Source organism: Talpa europaea (assembly GCF_964194135.1).
Source record: "Talpa europaea genome assembly, chromosome: 3".
Taxonomy (NCBI): Eukaryota; Metazoa; Chordata; class Mammalia; order Eulipotyphla; family Talpidae; genus Talpa; species Talpa europaea.
This window is the reverse complement of record NC_140069.1, coordinates 150,307,286-150,332,255: the sequence shown is the minus strand read 5'-3', so window position 1 is coordinate 150,332,255 and position 24,970 is coordinate 150,307,286. Positions and strand designations below refer to the sequence as shown.

The following is a 24,970-nucleotide window of genomic DNA, read 5'->3' as shown; positions in this document are numbered from 1 at the left end:
GGGCTGCCCTGGGCCCTCTGGCCTCTGCCCCCCTCCCTGGAACGTGTGGCACCTGCTCTTGGCATGTGCCCCTGCTTGTGTCAGTCACACGTCAGCTCACCTGCCAAGCGTGCCAGGCCTGGGCATGGCGGGAGCGGGCTGCCAGCCTGGCCACACTGCCTCCCTCAGGGGCGGCCTGTGCGGGGAGCCTCGGTCTAGAAGACTCTCCAGATGCATGTTCAGCTGAGGAGGCTGCAGCCACCTGCCTCCGCCCCAACCCTCTCCCCTCCTCCACGCAGGCAGGTGCTGGACAGAAGCGTGGGTGGGCCGGGCAGGCGGGCCAGGGCCCAGGCAGGGCCTCCTAGCAGCCTCAGGTAGACTCTCAAGGCGGAGTTGCCCTGAGCCAAGAGCCAGGAGGTGGTTTTGGTTCTTTCTAGAACTCGGCTGGAGGAAGTGGGAGAGTGGCCTGTGGGTGTCACAGAAGCAGCCCTGCAGCTGGTGACTCAGGGGTCCTGGGGAACGGGTCCTGGGCGGCGCTAGGCACCGGCTGGCCACACAGCCCTGGAACCCGCCCCCATGGCCTCTCCCGGGCCCGGCTGCCCGCCAGGCCGGCGGCTCTTCCCTTATTTACACCCGAGCAGAGCGTTACCTGCGGTGCTGTTGGTGTTTCTGTTCCAGGCGCTTGAATGCCCAGGCACCAAATGAGGGTCTTTTGATCCCAACCATAATTACGGTCTTAGGGAAACGGCTTTTAAATAATTCAGAGTCACATCTGGAACCCCCGCAGGCCGTGTGCGGATAAGATTTTCTACGGGGAAGGAAGTCAGATCTCCCGGGCACGCGAGGGCGGGGGAGGGGCAAGGCAGGACAAAGAACCCTGACGCCGCAGCCTCACCTTTCAGGGCAGGAGGAGCAGAGGGAAAGGCCTCGCTCAGGGCCCTGGCCTCCCGGCTCTTCCCCCCCCCACCCCAGCGCCTTCCCCCCGCTGGCCCTGCCACCACCGCTCCTGCTGACCCAGCCCAAGCTCAGCGGATGGCACCGCTGGGGCCTCGCACCGAGTCAGGTCAGCTGGGCGGGTGACCACAGCTTCCAGGCCAGGAGCCCCGGCCCCCGGGGTCTGCACGGTGGGCACCCACTCTCTCTTCCTGGACAATCTGGGGGGTACCCCGACAGGCTGTGTGCAAAGCCCTCAGGAGCGCTGGGCCTGGCTTCTTCTGGCTGGGAGTGAGGCCTCAGAGCCGCAGGACGGGGCAGCCGCCCCACCCGGGGTGGCAAGGCTGGGTGGGTGAGGGGAGACAGTGTGGAGGTGGACGGGGCACGTCCACAAACCCTCCCTTCCTGTGAGGCCCTCTTGGGTCACCTGCCCGCCAGGATGGGCCAGACCTAGGCCAGAGCAGGCCCCCCGCGGGGCCACTCCACAGGGCTGGAGAGGCCACAGTGCCCCTGCACACCGGGTTCGCCAGCCTCGTGTTGGAGTCCTTGTGGGAGTCTGCACTGAGAGGAGGGGCCCGGGGAGGGGGAGGTGCGGTCAGCATGGAGAGAAGCTGCAGTGGCCCCCTCCCCAGAAGGCCGCTGGGGAGCAGAAGGCAGTGGCCTTACCCGACCCCCGAGGCTGCATCCTCTGTCCTGCACCCTGCACTGCATCCTTTTCTGGGCTGGGGCCTGTGACCTACGATGCTCACAGCAGGACAAGCGCAGAGGAGGCAGGGCCACCCTGGGGCGGCCTGTCCCCTGCCTAGGTGCTGCTCTGATGGCTTCCTGTGGCAGAGCATGGAGCTCTGAGCCCTCCCCCAGTGACAGCAGCACCTGCAGAGTCTGCACCTCAGACAGTCCCTGTGCTCAGGGCGTGGGGGGTCGCCCTGTCTGCCAGTGGCCGAGGGGGCACTGGGCTGCTCCATAGGCAGGGTGGGCTGGATGGAGAGGCTGCGGGGCAGACCCCGGGCAGCCAGGGGGTCCTGCCCGACAGCGACTGGCCGGTCACACGATCTCCTCGGGCCGCCCCTGTGCCTGGCACCTATGGCTGCAGTGGTGTTCACGGGCAGGTGGGGGTCGAGGACACCCAAGGGGACAGGTAGGGGTCGAGGACGCCCAATGGGCCACTGATCATTGCAGAAACCTGAGGTCGCAGAAGATTCGGTGTTTTTCTTGCCATTTTTCCCTCCCTCTTGCCCTTGTAGAAACCACTTCCGGTGGCGCAGCGGGTTGAGCACCGCGCTGTGAAGCTGTCCGCAGCCTCTGCAGCTCAGGTTTGATTCCCGCCGGCCAGGGAGATACCCGCATGGTGCGGCAGACCTCTCCTGTCTCCCCGCTGCGCCCCTCAGCAGTGGATTTCAGTGGATCCACCTGTTCTGCTCCCCGCTCTGTCTCTGGTGAGGTTTCTCACCCTCCCGCGCCTCTGACCTGCACCCTAGTGCTTGTATAAATAAAAAAATCTTAAAAAGAAAAGAAACCACTTCCCACTTTCTCTTCCCATTGGGATTATTTGCTCCTGAGCAGTCAGAACTGGGGAGCAGGGTCCGGGTTGTCGGGCATGGGGGCCAGCAGGCGCTGCCCTCCACGAGCAGGAAGAGCCATGGGGGGCTGTTTGGTCCCGTTTCCAAGACGCCGGGAGCAGAAGGGGGTGTTATGTTTGTCACCAGGCCCAGGGTCTGGCACCCACTAAAGACTCAGGGACGGTGGCTTCATGTCTCGGGAGGGGGGCACGGGCGGCCTGGCACCCAGGCGGGAGCAGGGAGGGCGGCGGGGCCCTGGGGCCGGGCACTCCCCGCTGGGCACCCTCTTCCCAGTCTCCCAGCGCGGGGCCTGTGTGTTGTCTCGTGTCGCTGTTGACTCAGAGTCTCTGATCCCAAGAACCACAGCGTCTCCCTGGCCCCTGTGCAGGCCGCGGCCCCGGGACTCCGGGCCCAGCATCACCCACCCAGAACTCCACGGGGTGTGCCCTGGGAAGCCCTGTCCTCCGGGTGCCCCTGGGCGTCACGGAGCCCCTGGCCAGGGGACGCCGAGAAGCAGCTTGGGCAGCCCACGCGAGAGAAGAGCCGGTCTCTGCCGGAGCTGGCTCCCTGCAGGCGCGGCCGAGGCAGCCAGGGCCTGCGGGCCCCTCGGGAGACCTCTGCCCCATCGGCCCTCCTTCGGGGTCGCCCCCCTCATCCAGCTGGGCCCCCAGGGCGTCTGGCCTGTGGAGGTGATAGAGCCACTTCTGGGCCTCAGAGCACCCCAACTTCCTCTCTTCAGCAGGCACGGGTCACCCCCAGGGGAGCAGCAGGAGCAGGACCGGGACTTCCCAAGGCGCCCTGTCCCTCCCTTCCCGGCGCATGTTTGGGTGGGTTTGTGTGTTTCCATTCGGGCACATATTTTTGGGCTTTTTAACCTTCATTTGATGACCTAGAAAAGCTACTTATTTCAGATTTTATCATTACTTACCTTTTCATTTTGAATTTTGAATAATTAGTTGTTATATACAGTATGTAATACAGGTATTCCTTTTGCAAAACATTAACATCATTTGGGCTGCTGTTCCGAAAGATACTGTCCTTCCAAATAAATCTATTTTATCTACTCTTGAGCACTTCATCCACTTTCCAACCAGTGTGTAAGCAGCGGGCCGGGCCGGCCTCCTCAGCCCACCGCCCCTCGCCAGCGCTCCAGGCTCCGGGGTACCCTCTCGGAGGGGTCGAGCAGGGGGCGGGGGGAGGGAAGGGCATGGATTCCTGGGGCCAGGGTGGGGCAGGGAGCCCCGGCGGCAGCTCTCTGCCTCCTACTTCTCCTTTGACAAATACGTGTCAGCAGCGCGGGGTCCCTTCAACACAACAGGGCTGCACCCCCCATGGCTGAGAAACTTCAGCACTGCAGGGACCGGGCGTGAAGTCCTTGCGCTGGGCCCACAAGCCGCAAGTCCTGGGTGCCCCGGGGGCCCAGGTGCCGGCGAGCGGCCAGGAGGATTCTGCAGACCTGGCGGGAGCCTCAGCCTGCACTGCCCGCTCCGCCCCAGGCTGCTGACGAGGCCCCAGCCAGGGCCGCCGGGGGACCCTCAGCTCCTGGCGGCCCGCGGGCTCTTCCTGGCTGCTGGAAGGGCCGCTCCGGCTCCAGCAGAGAGCACAGACCGGGCTATTTCAAAGAGCTCCCCAAGCCCTTGCTCCCGAGTTGCAGGAAGATTTAAGAAAAGAGCAAACGGCACTTACTTCTCTTGTCCGTCGTGTTGTGCACGGTCACCGTGGGGACGCCGGGGCCTGCGTCGGGAGGGGAGAGGCCAGGAGAGAAGGAAGAGAGGGCGTTAGTTCAGCGGGGAGGGGAGAGCCCAGCCTGCAGCCCGGCAGAGGGGCCGGTGCTGGGGCTCGGACCCAGGTCACCGAGACAGAAAGCGCCGCTGACCGAGGTGGCTCGGCTCGCGTCCACACAACCTCACACTACAACCAACACAAACCCACGCGGTCTCTGCCGGGTTCTGGAAAACCCCGCCAGCCTGAGTCCTTGGTGACTTTTCCAGGCTCCTCCAGAGAAGCGCCTGGTCCCCTCCTCTGCCCCAGCCCCCCACCCCCGCCATGGCCACCACTGCCTGCAGGCCTGAGTCTCCGTGGCACTGCTCCCTGCCGCTCTCTCCGGCCCTGGAGCGCACACTCTGGGCTTAGGTGGGCAACCCTGGGACTGTCTGCTCACTGCCGCCTCCTGCAGCGGCCAGGACAGCGCTGGCTCTGTGCTCCTGGGGGCGGGGGGTGCTGAGTGTGCGGCCACAAGCACACAGCAAGGGCAGAGGGGACGCGCCTTCCATCCTGGGGGGTCATGGAGAAGAAACGGGGGCAGGACGTGGAGGGCAGGGAGATGCAGGGGAGGCAGCTGAGCGATAGAGCCATTGTGGGGCTCCTGAGGCCAGGGGTCCTGTCTGTTCCTGGCTCCTGTTGGGGTCTTGGGGGCTCTGATGCAAGATTGTGCGCAGACCATTTGGGCAGGGAGATGCCTGGATTCCTGGGGGTCACTCAGAACTTCCCGTACCCTTCTGAGGGCCGTACAGCGAGTGGCTGAGTCGCCAGCCAGAGAGCTCTGCGGACCCCGCCGGGGCCCGGTTTAAAGGCCCCTCTGCAGAGGCTGCGGACTGCACGTCCTGGTCAACACCCGGAGAGGGCGTGGCCGAACAGCAGAGGCGCCTGGTACCACCGAGAGGCCCGACCAGAGCACCCCACACCCCAAGCGAGCTGAGACGGACGCTGGGCTCCGCCAGCCGAGGCCCTGGGGCAGATGCCTGTTCCTCACCCAGGGCCTGGAACAGGCAGCACCCAGCGTGGGGGGGCTTCCCATGCGCCCCTCCCCATTTACCCAGCCGCGGGCTCGCCCCAGCACGCGGCCCTCGCACTTGCACTTCAGACGGGCTGTGCTTCCTAATGCAGACGCCCGCGCAGGCCACGGCGCATCCTGCTAGCAGGTCCCTGTTGGCCCCTGAAACTCAAGTGCGGGCGTCCCTCGCGGCTCTGCCTGGCGGCCTCCCAGGAACCGGCGGGCCATCCGGGCGTCGACGCCTCTCCACCCGGAGGCACGGCACTTGCCTTGGCTGTGGGGTGAGTTATCAAACGCTTGACGATCCACTTTCCCCCGAGGGGCTCACGTAGAAGAGCAGACCAGTTCCTGAGAAACGAAGACCGCACACCGACTTCCCCTGCTCCTTTCAGGGTGCGTGAATTTGCCGACAGGGCCTGCCCCACATTCTTACTATTAACAAGGTCCACAACGACGATCCGGGGCCTCCTGTGCAGACGGCACCCGCTGGAGGCTGACCCCGAGTGATCTCTGACCCTCGCAGACGCACCGAGGCCCGTGCTACCTGCCACATCTTATGGACGCGAGAACACAGGTTGGAGGGTGGGCCCCGCCACAGGGCGAGGGCGCCGCTGACCCGCTCCTCTCGTTCTGATACGTGTTTGTGAAAAAACCCGAACACTTGAGGGAGGGGCAGGTTGACAAGCAGTAGACCGTTCTCCCCTCTTCCTAGAAGGAACCACAATTTTTAAAAAATAGCCTACAGTACATTTATGTGGTGATATTTACACGTAAGCAAATATTTAAACACAGAAATGAAAAACCGTAGCAGACACAATTTCAACCCGCAGCTTTGTCGAATCTTGACGTAGGATCACGTTGCTTTAGTTATTTCAAAAATAAAACCTAATACAGTTTTGAGCCTGCTCCTATACCAGAGGTAATAATCATCTTCAAGGTAGTATTTATTTCCGCTACATTTGCAAAGTGTGTTTCTGCGTCCCGGTGTGCACTCACAGCTCCCTGTGTGGTGGCGTGCCCGCGATGCAATGCAGCCTGTCACCCCGCTGGGCTAGTTTCATTATTTTGCATGTGGCTGACCAGTTTTCCCGTCACCATTTATTGTAGAGGATTTCCTTGCTTCAGCTCCTTTGTTGAAGATGAATTGTCTATACAGATTTGTGTTTATTTCTGGGGTCTCTCATTGTTCTGTGTGTTTTCGTTCCAGTACATGCTGTTTTAATTATTATAGCTTTACAGTACAGTTTGAAGCCTGGCAGTGTGATGCTGACATTCTTTGTCTTTTCCTTTTTTGTCAGGATCGCTGAGACTATTTGTTCCCTTTCTTTGAAGAATGCCATAGAAATTTTCATTGGATTGAATTGAACCTGTACACTGTTTTGGATAAGATGGACATTTTGCAAAGTTGATTCTTCCAATCCATGATCAGGGAATGAGTGTCTTTCCATGTCTTTGTGTCTTCGTCCACTTCTTTTACCAATGTTCCCTTCATATAGGTCCTTCGCCTCCTTTGCTAGGTTTATCCCTCGTATTTAACTGTTTTGGTGTGATTATAAATGGGGTTATTTTCTTGACCCCCCTCTCTCCTATCTCATTGTTTACATATTGGTTTTATAACCTGTCACATTGTCGAACCGATACTTTTTTTGACTAGTTTTTCAGTGGAGTCCTTAGTGGCTCTATGTGTATTTTCAAGTCTTCTGCAAATAACGATGGTCTTCTTTTTCTTTTTAATTACAACTTTTTAAAGGTATAATGGCTCCTGCCTAGCTTCGCCGCACCTCAGACAGAATACACACACGCTCACACTCACCCCAGCATCCTTGGACCAGGAGTCTGTGTGTCACCCCAGGCCGGTGCCACCTCTGGGCACAGTGCTGTGTCCAAAGTGCCGAAGAGGTTGACGGAGGGAGACGGACCCCTCCCGAGGTGCACCTGCCCCGCCATGCGAGGCGGCACACTGAAACTAAGCCACGGAAACCCCTCACGACCATCTCCCGGGGCCCCGTTGAGGAGAGTGCAGGGCCACCGGCTGTTGGTGCTGAGTCGCCCTTTTTCTCAGAGTCTACTCAGTAACTGTTTGCAGTTCCAGGAGCTGAACCGAGTTTTTTTTATGAGACACGTAGCACAGCTGTGCCACCTGCACTTCTATCTTAATATATAGAACAGCCAGAGAGAAAATAATAAATACAAAAATGATACAAAACAAGGGTTAGAAAGGAGCGTCTACGCATAGTTTTAAATCTCTTAATTATGGCCAAACCCTTCCAACCACGCGGATCTGGCCACAGGTCAGCCTGTCCCGGGGAAGTGGGCGCCCGAGTCTCGGCCACCTGGCGCGGGAGCTGGGCTCTGCCTGGGCCCTGGCGCCTCTGCCCACAGGGTCCACCAACCATGCGGATTTTGAGGTCACCACGCTGATTAACTGCTGTTCTTCCCAAACTGACAGATAATTTAGGAAAACACCTAAGTCAGAATGAACTTCTGCCTAAGAAAAAAAAGGCAGGAGACCCCCGGTGCACAGTGAGCCTGGGGCTTCCTGGCGCCTTGGCCGGGTAGTTTATCTGGGGTTCCTCAAGGACGCTCGGGGCGCACTGACATGTCTTCCGCACACAGAGACTTTTGGGGGGAATCTTGTAACATTTAAAAGGGACTCCCTAAACTCATTCTAAACAAGTAGGAGTCCTTCTACTCATGAATCTTTTTTTTTTAAGATTTATTTACTTATGCATGCAAGAACTGGGGTACAGGCCAGAGGTGCGGGGTAGGTGGGTAAGATGATTCCCCAGAGACAGAGTGGGGAACAGAACAGGCAGACTGACCTAAGTACACTGCTGAGGGGAGCAGCGGGGAGACAGGAGAGGTCTGCTGCGCCATGTGGGTTGCTCCCTGGCCGGGGATGGAACTCGTGCTGCAGAGGCTGTGGACAGCTTCATAGGTTGCATCTTAACCCCTGCGTCACCAGGGAGGCCCCCTTATTCATGAATTTTTTTTTTAAAAAGATTTATTTATTTATTTATACAAGCACTGGGCACGGTCAGAAGCACGGGAGGGTGAGAGAATCCACCAGAGCCAGAGCGGGGAGCAGAGCAGGCAGAAGGACCGAAGCACACTGCTGAGGGGAGCAGCGGGCGGCAGGAGAGGTCTGCGCACCATGTGGGACCCTCTCCCGGTGGCCGGGGATCAAACGGGCGCTGTAGAGGCTGCGGGCAGCTTCGCGGCCCAGCGCTCAACCGCTGCGCCACCGGGGAGGCCCATTACTCATGAATCTTATAAGAGGCATCACCATCAAAGCTTTAGACTGGCTTTCTCTGCTTTCCTGCCTGGTCATTCAAATGACCCATGCACCCAGCCAGGAGCGGGACAGTGGGGGGGGGGCACTCTGCAGCTGTTTCCTGGGCGCTGGGGGGTTGCGGCGCATTCACAGCTGTGCCGGGGCCTGGACAGCCTTGCCTTCGGCTAATAGGTGGACAGGCCTGAGAGGACGCTGATTAGCTGCTGTCCTCCCAACACCCCCCGTTCCCCTGAGGCGCTGCGATCCAGTGAGCACGCAAGGGAGTCCCCCCTCCCCAAGTGGGCACAGTGTGCGATCTGCGCCGGAGGCGAGTCTGGGGAGACTCGGCTGCACCTGGCAGCACTTTTTCATGCCCAGGCACCAGGACCCACCCCGGGGCCTCCGCCGCGCCGCGCTGGCTGAGGCCCTGGGACGTGGCAGGCTAGGGCTGGGCTGCCACGGCTGTGCTAACCCTCCCGCTCTCCCACAGACCAGGTGAAGGGCTCCCACGGATGCCTGGGCGGGCACCTGCACACTCTCCTCGTGAGCCTGTCTGGGCACCATGGATGCAGCCCCAGGGTGTGGGCGGCGGCGCTGGGCGTGTGCACGCGGCTGCTTGCGTGCTTCTGTGGGTGCTTGTGTTTGCTCGTGCATCATGCTGGCATGTGTGCAGGCGACAGTGTGGGTGTGTGTCTCTTGGGGGGAACTGGGGTGGAATGACCCCACCAAGAGGAGCGGCTGGGCCCATGCGTAGGAGGCGTCTGCTCCTGCTCACAGCCTGTCCTTAGCCCAGTGCTTCTCACAGTGCGAGTCCCACCCCTTCCCCGGCGCCTGGCTGGGGGTGCCAGGACTTCTTAGCAGCCCCCCAGTCTACTCAGCTGGTCTGGGCCCCCTGATGTACATGGAGAACCCGCTTACAGGACTCACTGGCCTCTAGGGCCCTCCCTGGAACAGCCCGGACTTCTCCACGCCCACCTGCACCCCGAGGCCCCCCAGCGTCAGCTCCCTGCCTGCAACAGGGCCGTCAGTGTCCGAGGTGGACGGTGGTGAGAGCACCTTGCCTGGAACACTGCCAGGATCCCTTAAGCAAGTCAGACGCTGCTGCTCAGGCGCTGGGCAGAGCTGACTTTTATTCTCTTCAAGTAGACGTTTCTCACGACCTCACCCCTCTGCCCCACATTTTTTAAATCTGCAAAACGAGGCAAGAGAACTGGATCAGAGATTTTCAAAGGGAGATCCCGGGAGGCCCCGAGGGCTGCCATTTCCATATCGGGCAGCCCAGTAAATTTCCTTCTGAAGAAAGGGCTCTGGGCCCATCACACACCGAGACGTTTACACGAGCGGGTCTTTAACCTGCTTCCCGCTCCACCGCCCAGGAGTCCACAGTCACCCCGGCCCCTCCCGCGGGGCCTCGGGACGGCTCTGATTGTCCCACGGCTCCCAAGCTCTCTGCTGGCTGCCGTATCGCTGCCCCGGGAGTGGGGACGTCTGGACCCCAGCCCCGCAGACCCGAGGGGCAGGGACAGGCCCGCCCGGCCCGGCCCCTGTAGAAGGAGGACCCGGCCAGACACTTCTAAAATAAATGAGCAGATTCACAAGCGGGCCGTGTCTTGGGGGGAATGTGACGAGGCTGACTTCTCTCTTTGCTGTGGGATGGAAATGACGGGAAAAGAAATGAGAAAAAGATGAACAGATGATGGGGCTGGGCGGTCACTGTCCCAGGAGGCTTCACCACCGGTGGGGGCGCGTGGCCAGCCCCCACGTGCAGAGAGCTGGGTGTGTGACTCGGGGGTGCACGAGCACTGTGTGTGTGCGTGCTTGGGCGTGTGTCCTTGTGTGTGCATGTGTACGTGTGTGTATGCAGGTACTATGCGCATGTGCGTGCATATGTACCTGAGTGTGTGCTATGTGACATTGAGTGTGCACGTGAGTGTGCATGTGGGTGTGTGTGAGCGTGTGTACCTGGGTATGTGCATGCTTTTGCATTTCCTGTGCATCTGTGTGCTAGTGTGTGCCTGTGCCTCTATGTTGGCGTGCATGCAGCCGAGTGTGCACGTGTGGGTGAGTGTGGAGGCGCGTGCAGCCCCAGGTGTGAGTGCGCCCCTGTGTGGGGCGTGTATCATGTCATCCACAGATGTGCCCACACTGGCTTAGCATTGAACTTAACCTGTCACGGTTTTCTGTTGTTAAAATAAAATCCCCCCCCCTCCTGTCTCCCCGCAGCCCCTCAGCTCTGGATTTCAGTGGATCCTCCTGTTCTGCTCCCCACTCCGTCTCTGGTGAGTCCTCTCACCCCCCCACCTCTGGCCTGCACCCCAGCTCTTGCATGCATAAGTAAATAAATGTTTAAAAAACAAGCAAAAACACTCCATAAAAATCAATGATGTAGCCGCGATGAGATTTTCCGCCCCACGCGTGAGAGCCGGGCGGAGCAGACCAGGCCTGAAGGCCAGGCGAGTGGCGCTGCACTAGTTGGGGGCTCTCTCCTCGCCAGCTCCCGCGCGCTGCTGGTGTGGGGCGTGGCTCAGGCCTGGGGTGGGTGCCAGAGGGAGACTCCGGGGAGCAGCGGAGAAGCTGAGCCCCGAGTCGGAGGTGGGTGGAGTGGGGGAAATTGCACCAGCACCACCGGGTCCTGCTGTCGCCGCTTCACACAAACTAAACGTCCATCCTGAGCACGGGCCGCGGCGCTAATGCCCGACTGTAAACCGGGCGGCCAGGGCCTGAGGTCGCTCCTGCCTCCGGGTGAAGGGCCGGTGGCTTGTCTCCTCCGCAGTTTTCCAGTCACCCGGCTTTCCCCTCTGGCGGCTGCGGCACTTTGGTCACCCCCGTCGCCGCGCCCTGCCTTTCCTGCGCCCCAGCCAGTGGCGCGTGTTCGCCTCCTTCCGGCCGGGAGCGCAGAGGTGCGCGCGCGGCCCAGCCCGGCCTGCCCCGGCCACTGCCGGGCAGCCCTCGCCCAGCAGAGGCTCTGGGATGCGCCCTCTCTGGACTGCCCCTCCCTGGCTGCCCCCTGTCCCATAAAGCCTCTTTACCAGGCTACTGCACCCCACAGGCGTCGCTCCCTCCCTCCCTCTGGGTGAAGTTTGCCACCAGAGCTCAGTCCCTGCTTGGCAGGTACCAGCCTTCGAAGACTCGCAAGCCGGACGTTCCAGGCCGTGGGCCGCAGGGAGGCCCAGGGGATCCTGGGGCTCTTTATCTCTCCAGGGGCACCAGCCGCTGGCCCTGGGGTCACTCCTGGACCCCAGGGCAGTTCTGGGCACACAGCGTGGTGCGGCAGCGCCCTCTGGTGGCGAGGCCCCGCCAGGGCGCACATGGCGGGTCCGCGGGCCGGGGAGAGGCCGGGCAGGGGTGTGCTGAGCACAGCGGGGAGGGACGTGGGGTCCCGCGACCGGAGCTCGCAGATGCGGGGGGCATCCGCCCGGCCCCCACCTGTCCCTGACCAGCCAAAGGCAAACGCTTTCCTTCCCCACCCCAGCCCCGGCCGCCCGGGGAGCCCTCGGCAGGCGTCCCTGTGGGGCGCACCCTCCAGACAGCGCTCGGCGGACTCCGGGGCTGGGGACGCCCACCTGGGCAGCCTCCCCACCTGCCCGGGCCTGGCACCCCACTCCAGCTCTCCCCGACGGGCACTGGGGAGCAGACGTCTCCCCATCCCACCCCAGTGAAAGGCGCCAGGGCTGAGCCGAGCCTGGGGGAGGCCGGAGGAACCGAGGCTGGCGGGGCGGTGGGGGGCTCACAGCAACCCGGGGTCCAGGCAGGGCGGGAGGAGAGGGAATTGGGTCCCGGAAGTCAGATTTTCAAAGAAAATTGTCAACTGCACTAATAGTTCAGCCAAGCTGCTCTGTGTGTTGAGCGTGAGCTTGACCAGGAACACGCGTCCCCCCGGGATCTGCAGGAGGAGGGTCCGGGCGCGGGGCCTGAGCGGGGCCTGAGCGGCCGAAGCAAAGCCCGACTCCGGGCTGCGCTCAGGGGCCGGCGGATGCCCCAGCAGGCCTCCCGCGCTGGGGAGAGGCGGGCGGGCGCCTCCGGGTGCTGTGGGCAGAGTGGCGCAGGGTGAAGGGCCCCTCCCTGGCTCTGGCCCTCAGCTCCGGACGGGCTTGGGTTGGTGTCCACGCCTCCCGGACACACCGGTCACCTTCCCGGCTCCCGCTGCGCCCCCAAGTATCCCGCTGTGCTGAGGCTGCGGCAGGCGCAGGGACCAGGAGCCCCGGGGTGCTCTGGAGCCCGCAGGGAGAGGCCCAGCCACAAAGCCACAGAAGAGGCTCGCGAAGCCCTCGGGGCCCAGGGAGGGGACGGGGCGGCGAGGGCCGCGCGAAGTGTCTCCTTGGCGGGACAGAAACGGCCTCAGCGGCTGTAACGTCCACATCCACCTTCCTCATTTATAACTGACCCGTCTGTCTTACTGACTGTGATTGAACCGAAAAGCAAATGCTGTCCTCTGGGACTAATGAAATACTTTAATGCTAATGAAACATTTTAATCTAGTTTATATACCGAGTTCCTTCAAGCCTTCCCAGGAGCACGGCTCGCACCGCCAAGGCTGCAGGAGTCTGACCCAGCCTAGCGCTGCGCGGGCAGGACAGGGGTGGGGCCGGTGCAGATGGGAGGAGAGGGGGTGCTCCCTGCCAGCCGGGGGTGCTCCTGCCAGTCGGGGGTGCTTCTGCTGGTCAAGGATTTAAGGCAATCGAGGAGGGCGGAGAAGCACGGCGTGAGGAAGCTGTAAGTGAGGAGCAGGGGTGTCTGAAGCCCCGCTCACCAGCTGAGCCCCCGCGCCCCAGCAGCCGTGCGGAGGGAGGCGCAGACTCAGCCGGAGGCAGTGCGGGCGGGGTCCGGAGGGCGCGCTGGCCAGCACTCAGCACCAGCCCCAGCCCCCAGAGCGGTCCCGGCCCACGGCCTGGGGGTGCGCCAGCTTCAGTTTGGTCTGATTCCACTTTTTTCTCTTCCCCGTTTTTAAAAATGTATGTATTTCCCCCACCACCTTCCCTGGCTTCCCGTGACCGTCTGCCTGCCCGCCCCGTGGGCCTTGGGCACCCCCAGTCCACGGGGGTCCGCCGGTGTTGGGAGCCGTTGTCCAAACATCCGCGCTGCAAGCGCCGGGGCCGCCCTGGTCCTCCGCCGCCCGCTGCCGGGAAGGCCGCGTCTCCTCCCCCCACCCCGGCTGAGCGCTGCCCGTGGGCGGGCAGGCCCCGTCTCGGGGGCCACACCTCGGTGGCCTGTGCCCACCCGGGGGGTGCGGGGGTGGGCATGGTCTCAGGCTCCGCGGGCAGAGGCCAGGGGGGCACGGCGGGGTCGCCCGGCATTTCCACTTTCAGTGTTTTAAGGTGAACCCAGGCTGTTTCCACAGTGGCCGCGCCAGCCCACATCCCACCCGCGGGGGCAGAGTGCTTGTTAATTTTTCTTGTGTTGTCTGAGCGTCGGTGTCACCCCCAAGAGGCCAGGCCCAGGCCGTCCAGCCGCCCTTCCGGCTCTCGCGTGGTCAGTCGGAGGCATTTCGAGTTGACCTTGTGTGTGGGGTGAGGGTCGGTCTGGTCTGGGTGCGGCCGCCTCCCCCGCGCCGGGGCGTCCTGCCCTGCCTGTCCCGGCACCGGGAGCCGCCGAGCCGGCCCGAGCCCCCTCCCGCCCACCCCCGCCTCCCGCCAACAGGCTCCTGCTTCCCAGAGCCCACTGCAAGCGCCTAGGATCAGTCTCTCACTTTCCACAAGCACTGTCGCTTCTGGAGAGTCCGCTGGCGCCGCGTGAGGTGCGTTCCGTTCCTGTTTATCCAGCAAGGCTCGCCAGTTCATTGGTTTTTCTGCTCATCGTTCCTGATTTCTCGCCTGCCCCCGTCGCGCCGCTGCTGCCCTCGAAGCGCAGCCCCCCCCCCGAGTGCCCGCCCGGGGCGCGCGTGGTGTCAACGCTGCGTGTCTGCGTCTCTCCACGCGGCCTTCGCGGCCGGCCTTGGGGACAAGCGTCCCGTAGGTCTGGGGCTGCCGGCGACAGGGGCGGGTCGGCAGCCCCTCCCGGGCCCGGCTGCCGCGGCCGCTGCGGCTGGAGCTGAGGCGCCTGGTGCTGGGCGGACGCCGAAGTCAGACGAGAACGGAGAAGACGCCCCTCCGACCCCCCCCCCACCCCGAGGCCGGCAGGCGTGTCCTGCGGGTGCCCCGCGTCAGGCTGGCCGCAGCCCCTCAGCCCCCGGGGCCGCCCGAGCCCCATGTCCGCCCAGAGAGCAGCTCGGGCCAGGTGGACGCCGCGTGGCCCCGTCTCTCCCCCTCGCTTCGCCGCTGTTTTTAAAGAGGACGGGCGCCGAGTCCCGGAACAGGGCTGCATGTTTCGCGCTCGTGCACCGCCCACAGATTAAAACCAGGAATTGTAAAGACGTAAACAACACGGGTGACCCTGGGAAGCCACAGGCCCAGGGCTAGAAAGTCAGAGCAGACTCGGACTCGAGGCCAAGCGCTCTCGGGGCTGAGGGCGGACGGCGGGTCCCCGAGGGGCGGCGGCGCAGGGTGGCGCCCGGACACCCAGGGTCACGCAGACGCGCAGCCCGCCCAGGCCGCCGCCGCCGCGGCCATGACACGCCACCCGCCGCTGTCGCTGGCCGGAGGGGCCGGGTCCTGTCAGACAGACTCCGAGAAGCGGTCGTGACGGCCCCATAGGGGCGGCCCCGGGTCTCCTGCTGCTCCATGATGCCCAGGAGGCCGCGGCGCGGCCCGGCACGGCCTCCTCTGCCAGGCCCTGAATCCCGTGACCATGAACCGTGCCCGGACAGAGCAACCTCAGCTCCCCGCCATCAGCGGGACGGTTCCGTCCGGGGCGCATTCGGATTTCCCTTCCCGGACGAGAGCGTCCTGTGGCCCCTGCAGCTGGCAGGGCCCCGGGGTGGGAGGCTCCCCGGCTCCCAGGGCTGTTCTACCTCATAATGCCAAGGGTAGCTGAACTTGGGACGCAGGCGGGAAGCCCCGAGCTGCCCACACCCTCCAGAGGGGCCCCCAAGCCTCCCCTGCCCGCGAGGGCCCGTCAGCGGCCTGGACCCAGACCCAGCGCGTCCCTAGCACCCCACAGCACCGCCGGGGAGGACTCACCCTGGCAGCTCAGCAGGAAGAAGTCGGCACTGGGGCTGAAGGCGGCGCTGAAGTAGGTGCAGTTGTCCACCAGGTCGCAGGACAGACACTGCCGGTTGAAGCTGCCCACCGTGCTGGCGCTGGGGAGAGACGTGGGTGAGCGCCGCCCACCCGCCAGCACCCAGCTGACCAGCTCTGCCCGGTGCCCGGCCCTCCCCGCGCCCTCCGGGGCGGGCCAGGCCGTGTTGGGCCTGAGCTCCTTCCGGCCGCCCCAGGGGCTTCGCCGTGCCTGGCCTCTCCTCACACAGGGGACCCTGCAGACAGTGCTGGGGCGCTGGACCCTGGTGGCCTCTACTGGCCCGTGACAAGGTGGGGGCTCGGGGAGGAGGGCGGAGTGGAGCTGAGGCTGCTCCCGAGCCGCTGTCCCCCGAGAACAAGGTGCCCCCGAGGGGCAGGAGCGGGGGTCCGGCCCAGCCTGGCCACGCCCACCTCCCCGCCAGGCCTTTGGAGTGGAAAAGCTCAGGAGCTGCTTCCTGGGCACCCTGTGGGGGGCCGGCTCCTCCACGCAGCCAGCGTGCCAGGCCCGGTGTGGGGGCCCCAGGGCCCTGCAGGAGCTCGGGGCAGAGGCCCCAGCAGGCCACTCCCTCGGCCACCTCCATTAACCTGGCGGCAGGGCAGATCTCAGCCGCCCGGGGGACACCAGTGACGATGACGAGTGAGCACACGGTTTGTCCAGCAAGCGCTCCCCTCTGAGAGGACCCCACTGGCCGGCCGACACGCTCTCCTATGGCCCAGTGGCCGGCAGGGAGACAGGGGCTTCCCCGGCTGCCCCACTGTCCTGGCCTCGGGCCCACGACCTTGTTTTCCCCAGTGGTGACGTCATAAGGTCGTGTTGTGGGCTGGCAGGTGTCATGCGTGACAGAGGAGTTGGGGCCCTGATTCTCGAGGGGGCGGGCAGCAACCGGCCACTCCCCCCCTCTCCCCAGCCCCCTCCTGGAGAGCGGCATCGGGGTGCACTGGTGAAATCGGGACTAACCCCACTTTGCACCCAGAAGCCCCAGCGAGAACAGGGACTGGGGCAGGTAAACAGAGGAGGACAGAGCGGGCATCACACCCCCACCTGCTCCAGGACGCAGGGCCCCCCGCCCGCCTCTGCCTCTGGGGGCCGGGCCTTGCCTGGGGTGGGCACACTGGCAGAGGCCCTGGGCCCTGGAGGGGGGGGGTCCCCCGACCCCGGCCTCTCCCTGAGCCAGATGTCCCCCCACGGAGAGCCTGGGCACAAGGGCCCTGCGAACCCACAGTTAAAGGGGGGTCAAGTGTCCCCCGCCCCCCAGGGAGTAAGAGGGACGAGGTGTGACAGAAGCAGGACAGTACATGAAGCTCTGTGTCTGGGCCCTGGTGCTTCTGGGACATCTCCCCAGGCTGAGCTGCCGCCTGTGGCCGGAGGTTCTTTGCAGCTCCCCGACGGCCACTGGGGGCATTGGCAGGGTGCCCTGGCAGGTGTTGTGGGGGGCGCACCTGTACAGCTGGCGTCTCCTGGGCAGGTCCTCTGTGCTGAGGAAGTAGCTGCAAAGAGAGCAGGGTGCCCAGGGTTAGTCGGCCCAGGCGCCCCACACCAGGCTCCTCCCCTGCGGACACCTCTCTGCAGGGACCCGGGCCCAGCGGCCAGCAGGGGGACTGGCCAGCACGGACTCATCCCCACCAGCCTCCGCCCTGAGCCCAGGGCTCTGTCAGGAGCAGGGATGGTGGTGGGGGGCCCTGGGTGTGGGGTGCTCCTGGGTGTGCAGTGCTCCTGGATATGGGGTGCTCCTGGGTGTGGAGTGCCCTTGGATGTGGGGTGCTCCTGGATGTGGGGTACTCCTGGATGTGGGGTGCTCCTGGGTATGGAGTGCCCTGGATGTGGGATGTCCTGGGTGTGGGGTGCTCCTGGATATGGGGTGCCCCTGGATGTGGGGTGCTCCTGGATGTGGGGTGCCCCTGGGTATGCAGTGCCCCTGGACGTGGGGTGCCCCTGGGTGTGGGGTGCTCCTGGGGGTAAGGACTGAGAACACTCCGCGCAGGTCAGACCTGAAGTTTGGGGGGCATCTCCCATCATCCGGTTCCTGAACCCCGAGTTGGGACCTTGCTCCGGGCATGGGATTGGGGTGAGCAGCTGCTGGGCCCTGATCCCGTAAATGAGATGGTGTGGGGGCCACTCACTCATCAGCGCCACGCTCACCACCGTGGTCCCCCCCGTTCCTGGCCCAGGTCTGCGCGTCCCCCAACACGGTGCATGGATGGGCTGGGCAGCACCCGCCCTAGTTCACGAGGAAGGGAGGGTGCCTGGCGGGAAGGCAGGGTTCCGGGGGGGCCCTCCGTGCTGCGCCCAGTGTGGCCGCAGGTGCCCGGGGCCGACCGGGGGCCCCATACTCACATCGTGTTCCGCTTCTCGTCGTAGGACAGGATCCTGGTCACGTCCCAGTCCCCGGAGGTGATGGACTGGATGTTGTCGTTGCTGTTGTTGGGCTGCAGCCGCAGAAGGACGCGGTCAGCGCGGGGGCCACGCGGTCAGCGCAGGCACCGAATGAGAACAGCTCTGCGCGGGCGCTGAGCTCCCCACAGCCCCTCCGGGTGCTCGACAGGGACCGCGCCCGCCGGGGCCCACCAAGGGGGGTTTGGTGCTCAGGAGGAGGAGGAGGGGCCGGGGTGCCCGGAGCCCCCACCCGGAGGGAGCCCGCAGACACCTCCAGGCGGGCTGGCCCCGGCCGCGGCCCCACCGGCTCTGACCCACGGCTTCTGACGGTCGCCAAGGGCCGGCCCTGGCACGGGCCCCTGGGCTGCGGGCCCCGTCCCGCCCGCCCCGCCCGCCCCGCCCGCCCCGCCCGCCCCGGCCGCCCCCGGCCGCCCGGCTCACCTGGGACGAGGACACGGTGATGTGGTAGAACTTCCCCTGCCCGCCCTGCGGGATGGCCCTGACGAAGAAGAACTTGCGGCCGTCCTTGGAGAACACGGGCTCCTCATTCTGGGGGCGAGAGGCGGCTTTTGAGCCCCGAAGAGCCGCGCTTGCCGCGGGGCGCCGGCGGGACAGGGCGCCGCGGGCACCTGGGTGATTTCTCCCGGGGCAGCAGCGACCGGTGCGGGGGGCCTTTCCTTCCCGGCCTCGGCCAGCTCTGCGTGGAGGGGGCCGGTGGGGCTGGGGGTGCCTGAAGGGGCACGGCGAGAAGCCGCCCAGCCCGGCGGGGCCTCCCGTCCACGCACGGCCCGGGAACACAATTCTGAGTGGCCACAGCCCCACGTGGCCTGCCCTGTCAGCCCGGCCTCCTGTCCGCTTTAACACAGCCCACCCGGGGCCGGAGAGTCCGGCCAGGGCCCTGCAGACAGGGGGGCACGGCCCCCATGTGCTGCCACAGCCCCTCCTCCCCCAGCAGCCCACACCGGCGCGGCTCGGGCTGCTCTGCGGCTGCGGCCCAGTCCCTGGAAACAGTCCCCGGCCCGGGAGGGCTGCGGCTGGATCCCGAGGGCCGCGTGGCGCGGCTCACAGCAGCCCCTGCTCGCCCGGCGCGGCGCCTGCCATAGGAGCCTGCCAGGGCCCGGCGGGAGCTCCGGACAGTGGGGTGCGGGGGCGAGTGGGCGCACCGAGGCGGGCGCTGAGCTTCCCCGGGACAAACACGCCCCCCCCGACGAACACGAGCAACACGCGGACAAGCCAGCAAATTCACGGCCAGCGCGCACGTCGGGGCTGGGAGGGAGCGGGGAGGAGGCAGACAGGTCGGGGGCGTGAGGGGGGCTGCCGGGGAGACGCCAAGCCAGCCCCGAGCGTGTCGGGCGCCCCTACCCGGCCCCACTGTCGCCCCCGCCCGCCGCGGCCTTGACGGGCGAGCAGGGAGTTGGCGCCGCAGCTTCGAGGCTTCAGGCTCCCATTTGAGAGTTTCCATCCGCGAAGGACGAGCAGCCGGCGGCGACAGCCATTTTCTGATTCGAGGGGCTCGTGCGGACGCGGGGTGGGGACCCCTCGGTCAATGCACCCCGGCTGGCGGGGGCGGCTCGGCGCCCGCGGAAACATGCAAATAAGACGCGCCCAGAGATTACACCAGCACGTGATTAAAATGACATTTAATCTTCATGAATATTTGCAATAAAATGAAACCTTTAATCTGCAAATATTTATCTTTCTATTTAGACCCCGGAGCGTGGGATTTAAAAGTAGGGAAATGCCAGGCGGCGGGACTCCTCGGCGGCCCCGTGTCCTGGGGACATGTTTGCGCTCGGCAGAAAGGGAATAAATAATTCATCCTGGCCAGAAGCCTCGTTTCCACACGGCGAAGGCTTCAGCTGCGACGGTGTCATCTCCACGCTGGTCTGGGGGCCCCGCGGGCGGGGGGTGTGTGTGTGGCGGGTGGACCCGCCTCTGCTGCTCCCCGAGACGCGGCCTCGCCCGAAGCAGGTGCGCTTTAGCGACAGCGCAGAGTTCTGGCGGGAGACCCGGCGTGGAGCCGGGGCGGGGGGCAGCGCTGCGCCCCTGGGTGAGGAGACGGCCGGGCGGGTGCTGGGTCCCCGCGGAGGGCCCGCCGGGAGCGGGTCTTCCCAGCGAGAGTCTTCGGACGCTGTGAGTCTTTGTGACCACGTCTCCACGGCCCGGGAACCCCGTCTTGTGCGGCTCCCCGGCCCGGAAGGTAAACCCCACGACTGAAGCCCCGGGTCCAGGATACGGCTGTTGTGACTTGAAAGGTGTCCCTGTCGGGGCGCCAGGCCGCCTTCCGCCCTGGGGGTGAGGCCGAGCCCCCGCTCCCGCCTGCCCCCACAGGCTGGGTATCCGGTCTTGGGGTCACGCCCCCGCGCCCTCAGGCCCCTCAGGCCCCTTTCTGCACATCCCGCCTCTGAGCGGCTCTGGCTGACCCGGGTCCGTGCAGCTGCAGGCGAGCCTCACAGCGCTGGTTGGCTCTGCAGGGTGGTTTGGCTCCGAGGAAGAGGCGAAGTGTGGGACGTGGCCCGGGTAGGCCGAGGCTGCCGCGCGGAGTGCGGGCGCGGCTCAGACCTGGTCCTGCTCCCAGAGGGTGACACCCGGCCCGTCCTCCCTCTTGACCTCGGAAACGTCACTTGGCGTTTCTGCTGGCGAGGGTCCGGCACCGTCTGTCCTCCTGGCGGGGCCGCTGCCCCCCTTGCTTGGGCTCCCCCACGGGGCCGCAGCGGGGTCTCCTGGGGCTGAGCCGCGTCGCGGTGCGTCCAGTCCCCCCTCAGTCCTCGGGCCCCGTGTGCGGCTGCGGCGGGGAGCCTCGAGGGTCTCACGTCTCGGAGCCCCCAGGAGGGGCTGCTGGGTCACACGCTGTTTGGTTTTCAGTGCTTTAAGGCCCACCCAGATGGCTCTCGTCTCAGCTGCGCTGGCCCATGTTCCCGCCGCCTGTGGGACGGGCTCTGCTCTCCCGCCCCACCCCTGCACTGGCTGTTGGGGTCTCCTCAAGGTGCGCACGCCTCACTGCGGTGTGACCTCGACTCTCTTATTAGAAGAGACGCTGAACATTCCGCCACGTGTCTATGGGCCTAAAATAAGACATCTGAACCAGAGGCGCAATTCAGGGGCGTCCAGTGCATCAGCAAGGCCGTGCCAGCGCCATCTCTAGCGAGTTCCTAACCCTCTGCATCACCCGACGTGACGGCCTGTGTCCACCAAGCTGCTACTCCCTCTACTCCCGCCACCCCCAGCTCCTGCAGCCACCAAATTGCCTCTGCTTCTTTCACTGTGTATTCTAGATGTTTCACGTGCACGGAATTTGCCTGGCATTCTTGGCAGCACCACAGGCCAGAGCCCAGCAGTCTCCCTGGCTCACGAGTGAGATGCGGTCTCTGCACCCTAGAATATTGCTCAGCCATGAAGGGTGGGGAGCTCCGGGACGTCACTCAGGGGAAGCGGCCGAGCCACCTCTGAGGCCCACACGCCCATGGGTGCCTGCCCCAGCCCACAGGCCCCGCTGCACAGACCTACACCAGGGCCCACAAAGGCGCTTTTCTCCTGAGCCTTTCGCCGCGATCTCACAGCTGAAGTGAGAGGAAGGTCACAAGTCACTTCAGGGTTCTGTGCTTATTTTGTTGGTCAGCGTGACCCCCACACGACTCTCCAGGCAATGTTTGGGGTTCCAAGCACACGCCCACTCCTGCCATGTTCTGGGCACGGACGGGCGCCCTAACTTGGACACAGGAAAACCCAAGCGGCCAAGGTCGGTGGCTCCTGTTTTGGGTAAAACCAGCAAAGAGCAGGAAGGGGGCTTATTTAGAGGCAGAGGTGTCCGTTTACGGGGTCTCCATCCCGCGGCTAACCGAGCAGTGCCGGACAGGCGGCAGCCAGCAGTCAGAGGCGCCAGAATGTTCTTGCAGGGCTACTGTTGACACTTCAGGTGTTTTCCAGAAACAGAATCTTCCACGTTGAGGAGAAGCGCACCTGCGCCCTCCCCGCCAGAATGCCGGACTAACCCTGGTCTGACTTTCCCACAGAATCTCAGACTTTCCATCCGTCAGGAGGGAGAAGAAAGCAGCTTCCCCCCGTGCCCACCTGCTCTTTCTAATGCCAGGTGTGGAAAGAGACAAAAGAGCAGAAGAGAGAAAACGCCACCGCCTGGGCCTGCTTTTGTACGCGAGCCTCATTTTTCTTTCGGTCAGAGAGTGAGTCCCTGCAGCCCCGCCGGTCTCCGCTAGCCTCGCAAGCTCCTGGGCTCTGTTTCAGCGCCTTTCTTCATGTGGGTTGGGGTGGGGGGCCCTGGGGCCCCTGGAGCTGGCCCCGTGGAGCCGACCCCCAGCGCGACGGCCCTTGCCAGAGCTGCGGGCACAGCCCAGGGCTCTCTGCACAGGAAGCTCCGCCGAGGCAGCTTTCGGCGTCGTTGTAATTCCCCAGAGGCTGTCATCTAACTAAGGCGTCTCCCCAGACGACACTCGCGCTCGAGAGCGGCCTTCCTCCCGGGAGCTGCGTGCCCGCGTGCCGCCGAGGAGGGGAGCAGGGCCGGGCCGGGCCAGGCAGCGCCACCAGGACCACCCGCGCCACGGTCGGTGTGGGGCTTCCCTCCCGACTGCAGCGAGGCCCCCCGCCAGGGCTCCTTGACCGCGGCTGCGGGGCCTCTGTGGCCAGGCAGAGGACGAGGGGCCACGTGGGAGCGTTACCTGTCGGTGCAGCCAGGCTTCGCTTTCGTCCTCGTGTTTCTGAAATGAAATAAGAGCGTCAGAAAAAGGATTCTGTGTGTGTGTGTGTGTGTGTGTGTGTCTGCGACCAGCAGCGCAGAAACAATTTGATTCCCTTGCACGGTGGCTGCATAAACACAGACAGCGCTGGGGCCGCGCAGGGGGGCCGTCCCGGCTGAGCGCCGAGCGGAGGTGTCATCTCCGCGCCAACAGAGACGGGTACATGACAGGGAGTGCGAACACGTTGTTAAGCGCTCCAGGGACCCGCCGCCCTGCCGCCAGGCGAGGGCCAAGTCACCTGCGGGTGACGGCGAGTCCGACAGAAGCGCCTGCCCTGGAAGTGGCTGCCAGGAGCTGCCGCCTGAGGCTGACCCAGCCCTTCCACCCCGGGGACGGCCGCGGCGCCGGAGAAAGAGTCCCACAAGGGAGCAGTCTCCGTGTCTCCAACGTGCGCTCTCCAGACATCAGGCTGGATGCCGCCCCGGCGTTTGCCCCTCTCTGCTCGCAGAAGCCACGGAAATTTCTTTAGGTCAAGATAACTTAGGAAACCAAAAAATCTAAACCTGTGGATGAAAACCAGACTGCTCTGGGGTCCGGTCCTTGCCTTGATGTCTGATGGACTTTGTGTCTGACCTATTGAGACACACGCCCACCGGGGGTGACCGCTGGCCACACAAGGGCAAGCTCAGGGGCATCCTTGTTTTAGGGATTTGTGACCGTGAGGGCACGTGTGTGTGTATTTGTGCCAAATTTCCAGTTCACAGTTGTGAACACAGTCTGGTAGAGCAAAACACTGAAAGGACCGGACACACGGGAGGCGGTCGGTGCGCGTTGGCCCCGGCGGCGCTGTCCCTGGTGCTGACAGGGGCTCCGCGGGCGGCGCTGTCCCTGGTGCTGACCGAGGGCGCTGCTGGCGGCGCTGTCCCTGGTGCTGACCGAGGGCGCTGCTGGCGGCGCTGTCCCTGGTGCTGACCGAGGGCGCTGCTGGCGGCGCTGTCCACGGTGCTGACAGCGCTGCCGGACCCAGGGAGGCAGGCTGCCCTCGCATGTGGGCAGGGATGGGGGACCGAGGCTAGGGGGAATTCCCAGGTTCCTAGCTGGGTGTCCACTCATCCTTCCTGGAAATCAAGCCCAACTTGCTCTAAACTGTATTAAAAACAAGGATGCTTCCAAACCCACTGAAGACAGCAGGCTCAGAGCATCCCTAGTCACGACACAGCCAGTGGCCGCCCTTTCTGCCTCAGCAGGGAAATTGGGATTCGCGGTCCAGGAAGCTGCTGAAAGAACTCCCTGCATTTATTAATTGATTTTAACTGGGTCCCCCTCAACACTAGCAAGTCTGCCTCTGAGGCCTGGAGACACCTGCAGCCCCTGGGGTGGGGCGGCCCGCACCTGGGGCTCCTTCCTTGCTCCCGCCTGTCCTAGGTCTCATCTCTCCTTTGCTCCCTGTGCTCCCCGTGCTTAGTGTCTCCCTACTTGAGCCTCTCTGACTGGCACGGTGTGTTAGGGGGCTCTGGGGAGCACTCCTGGGCTTGCTGGAAACCTCTGAGACAGGTGGAGGGCAGCGCCGTCAGATGGGGCAAATCAGCGTAGGGCTGGCTCCACCGGGTCCTGCAGCTACAGGCCAGCCCCTCGCCTCTGAGCACCACTCAGGAGATGCGGAGAGAGCTGGTCTGTGAAGCGGATGGTCGAGGATCAGGGAGCAGCCCTGGGTGAGCTCCGCTGCCGGCAGGAGCGGCCCATGGAGGAGGCCCGAGAGCTTGGCCGCAGCACCCAGTCCCCCCAGCAGGTGGCACTGGAGCAGAGCCCAGCGCCGGGCAGGGACCTGACCAGGGAGCCACCAGGCCCAGCCCGCCCTGTCCAACCTGTCCCTCCCCAACTGCCCCGCTCCTACCTTCGTGCAGACCCCGGTGGTGGCGTCGCAGAGGGTGAGGATGGACACGTTCTGCGCGCGGCTCAGCCAGTTCACGGCGATCTTGGTGCTGGTGGCCCACTTCACCATGGTGATGTAGTACTCCCTGAGGACGCCAAGCGCAGTGTTAGGGGCTGAGAGCCGCGCCTCCGCGGGCACAGCCCGGGCCCTGACAGCAATGTTGGGGGAGGCGCACCACGCCAGAGCTGCCCGGGAGCATGGCCCTTCTGGGCTGCTCCCTCAGCTGAGGGAAGTCATGTGGCCCAGAGTTAGCCGCCCTGTGCACCCTGGGCTGGGGTTCATACGGACTCCCTGTCTGCCCTGGGGTCGGGGTGCTGCTCCCGGGGCTCGTAAGCTGGGCTG

General features: G+C 64.5%; 1 protein-coding gene across 4 annotated transcripts in view; it reads right to left on the bottom strand.

The window, feature by feature from the left end:
* Positions 1–24,970, bottom strand: part of DPP6 (dipeptidyl peptidase like 6) — a gene marked incomplete at both ends in the record, with an annotated part of 400,205 nt that overhangs the window by 13,433 nt on the left and 361,802 nt on the right. For all 4 annotated transcript variants that reach the window (XM_084230872.1, XM_084230874.1, XM_084230871.1 and 1 more), the window contains 7 exons: positions 4,158–4,205; positions 15,574–15,692; positions 17,071–17,118; positions 17,966–18,057; positions 18,446–18,553; positions 22,678–22,716; positions 24,590–24,713. In XM_084230872.1, the coding sequence (XP_084086998.1) occupies positions 4,158–4,205; positions 15,574–15,692; positions 17,071–17,118; positions 17,966–18,057; positions 18,446–18,553; positions 22,678–22,716; positions 24,590–24,713 (578 nt within the window). The remainder of the gene's footprint in view (positions 1–4,157; positions 4,206–15,573; positions 15,693–17,070; positions 17,119–17,965; positions 18,058–18,445; positions 18,554–22,677; positions 22,717–24,589; positions 24,714–24,970) is intronic.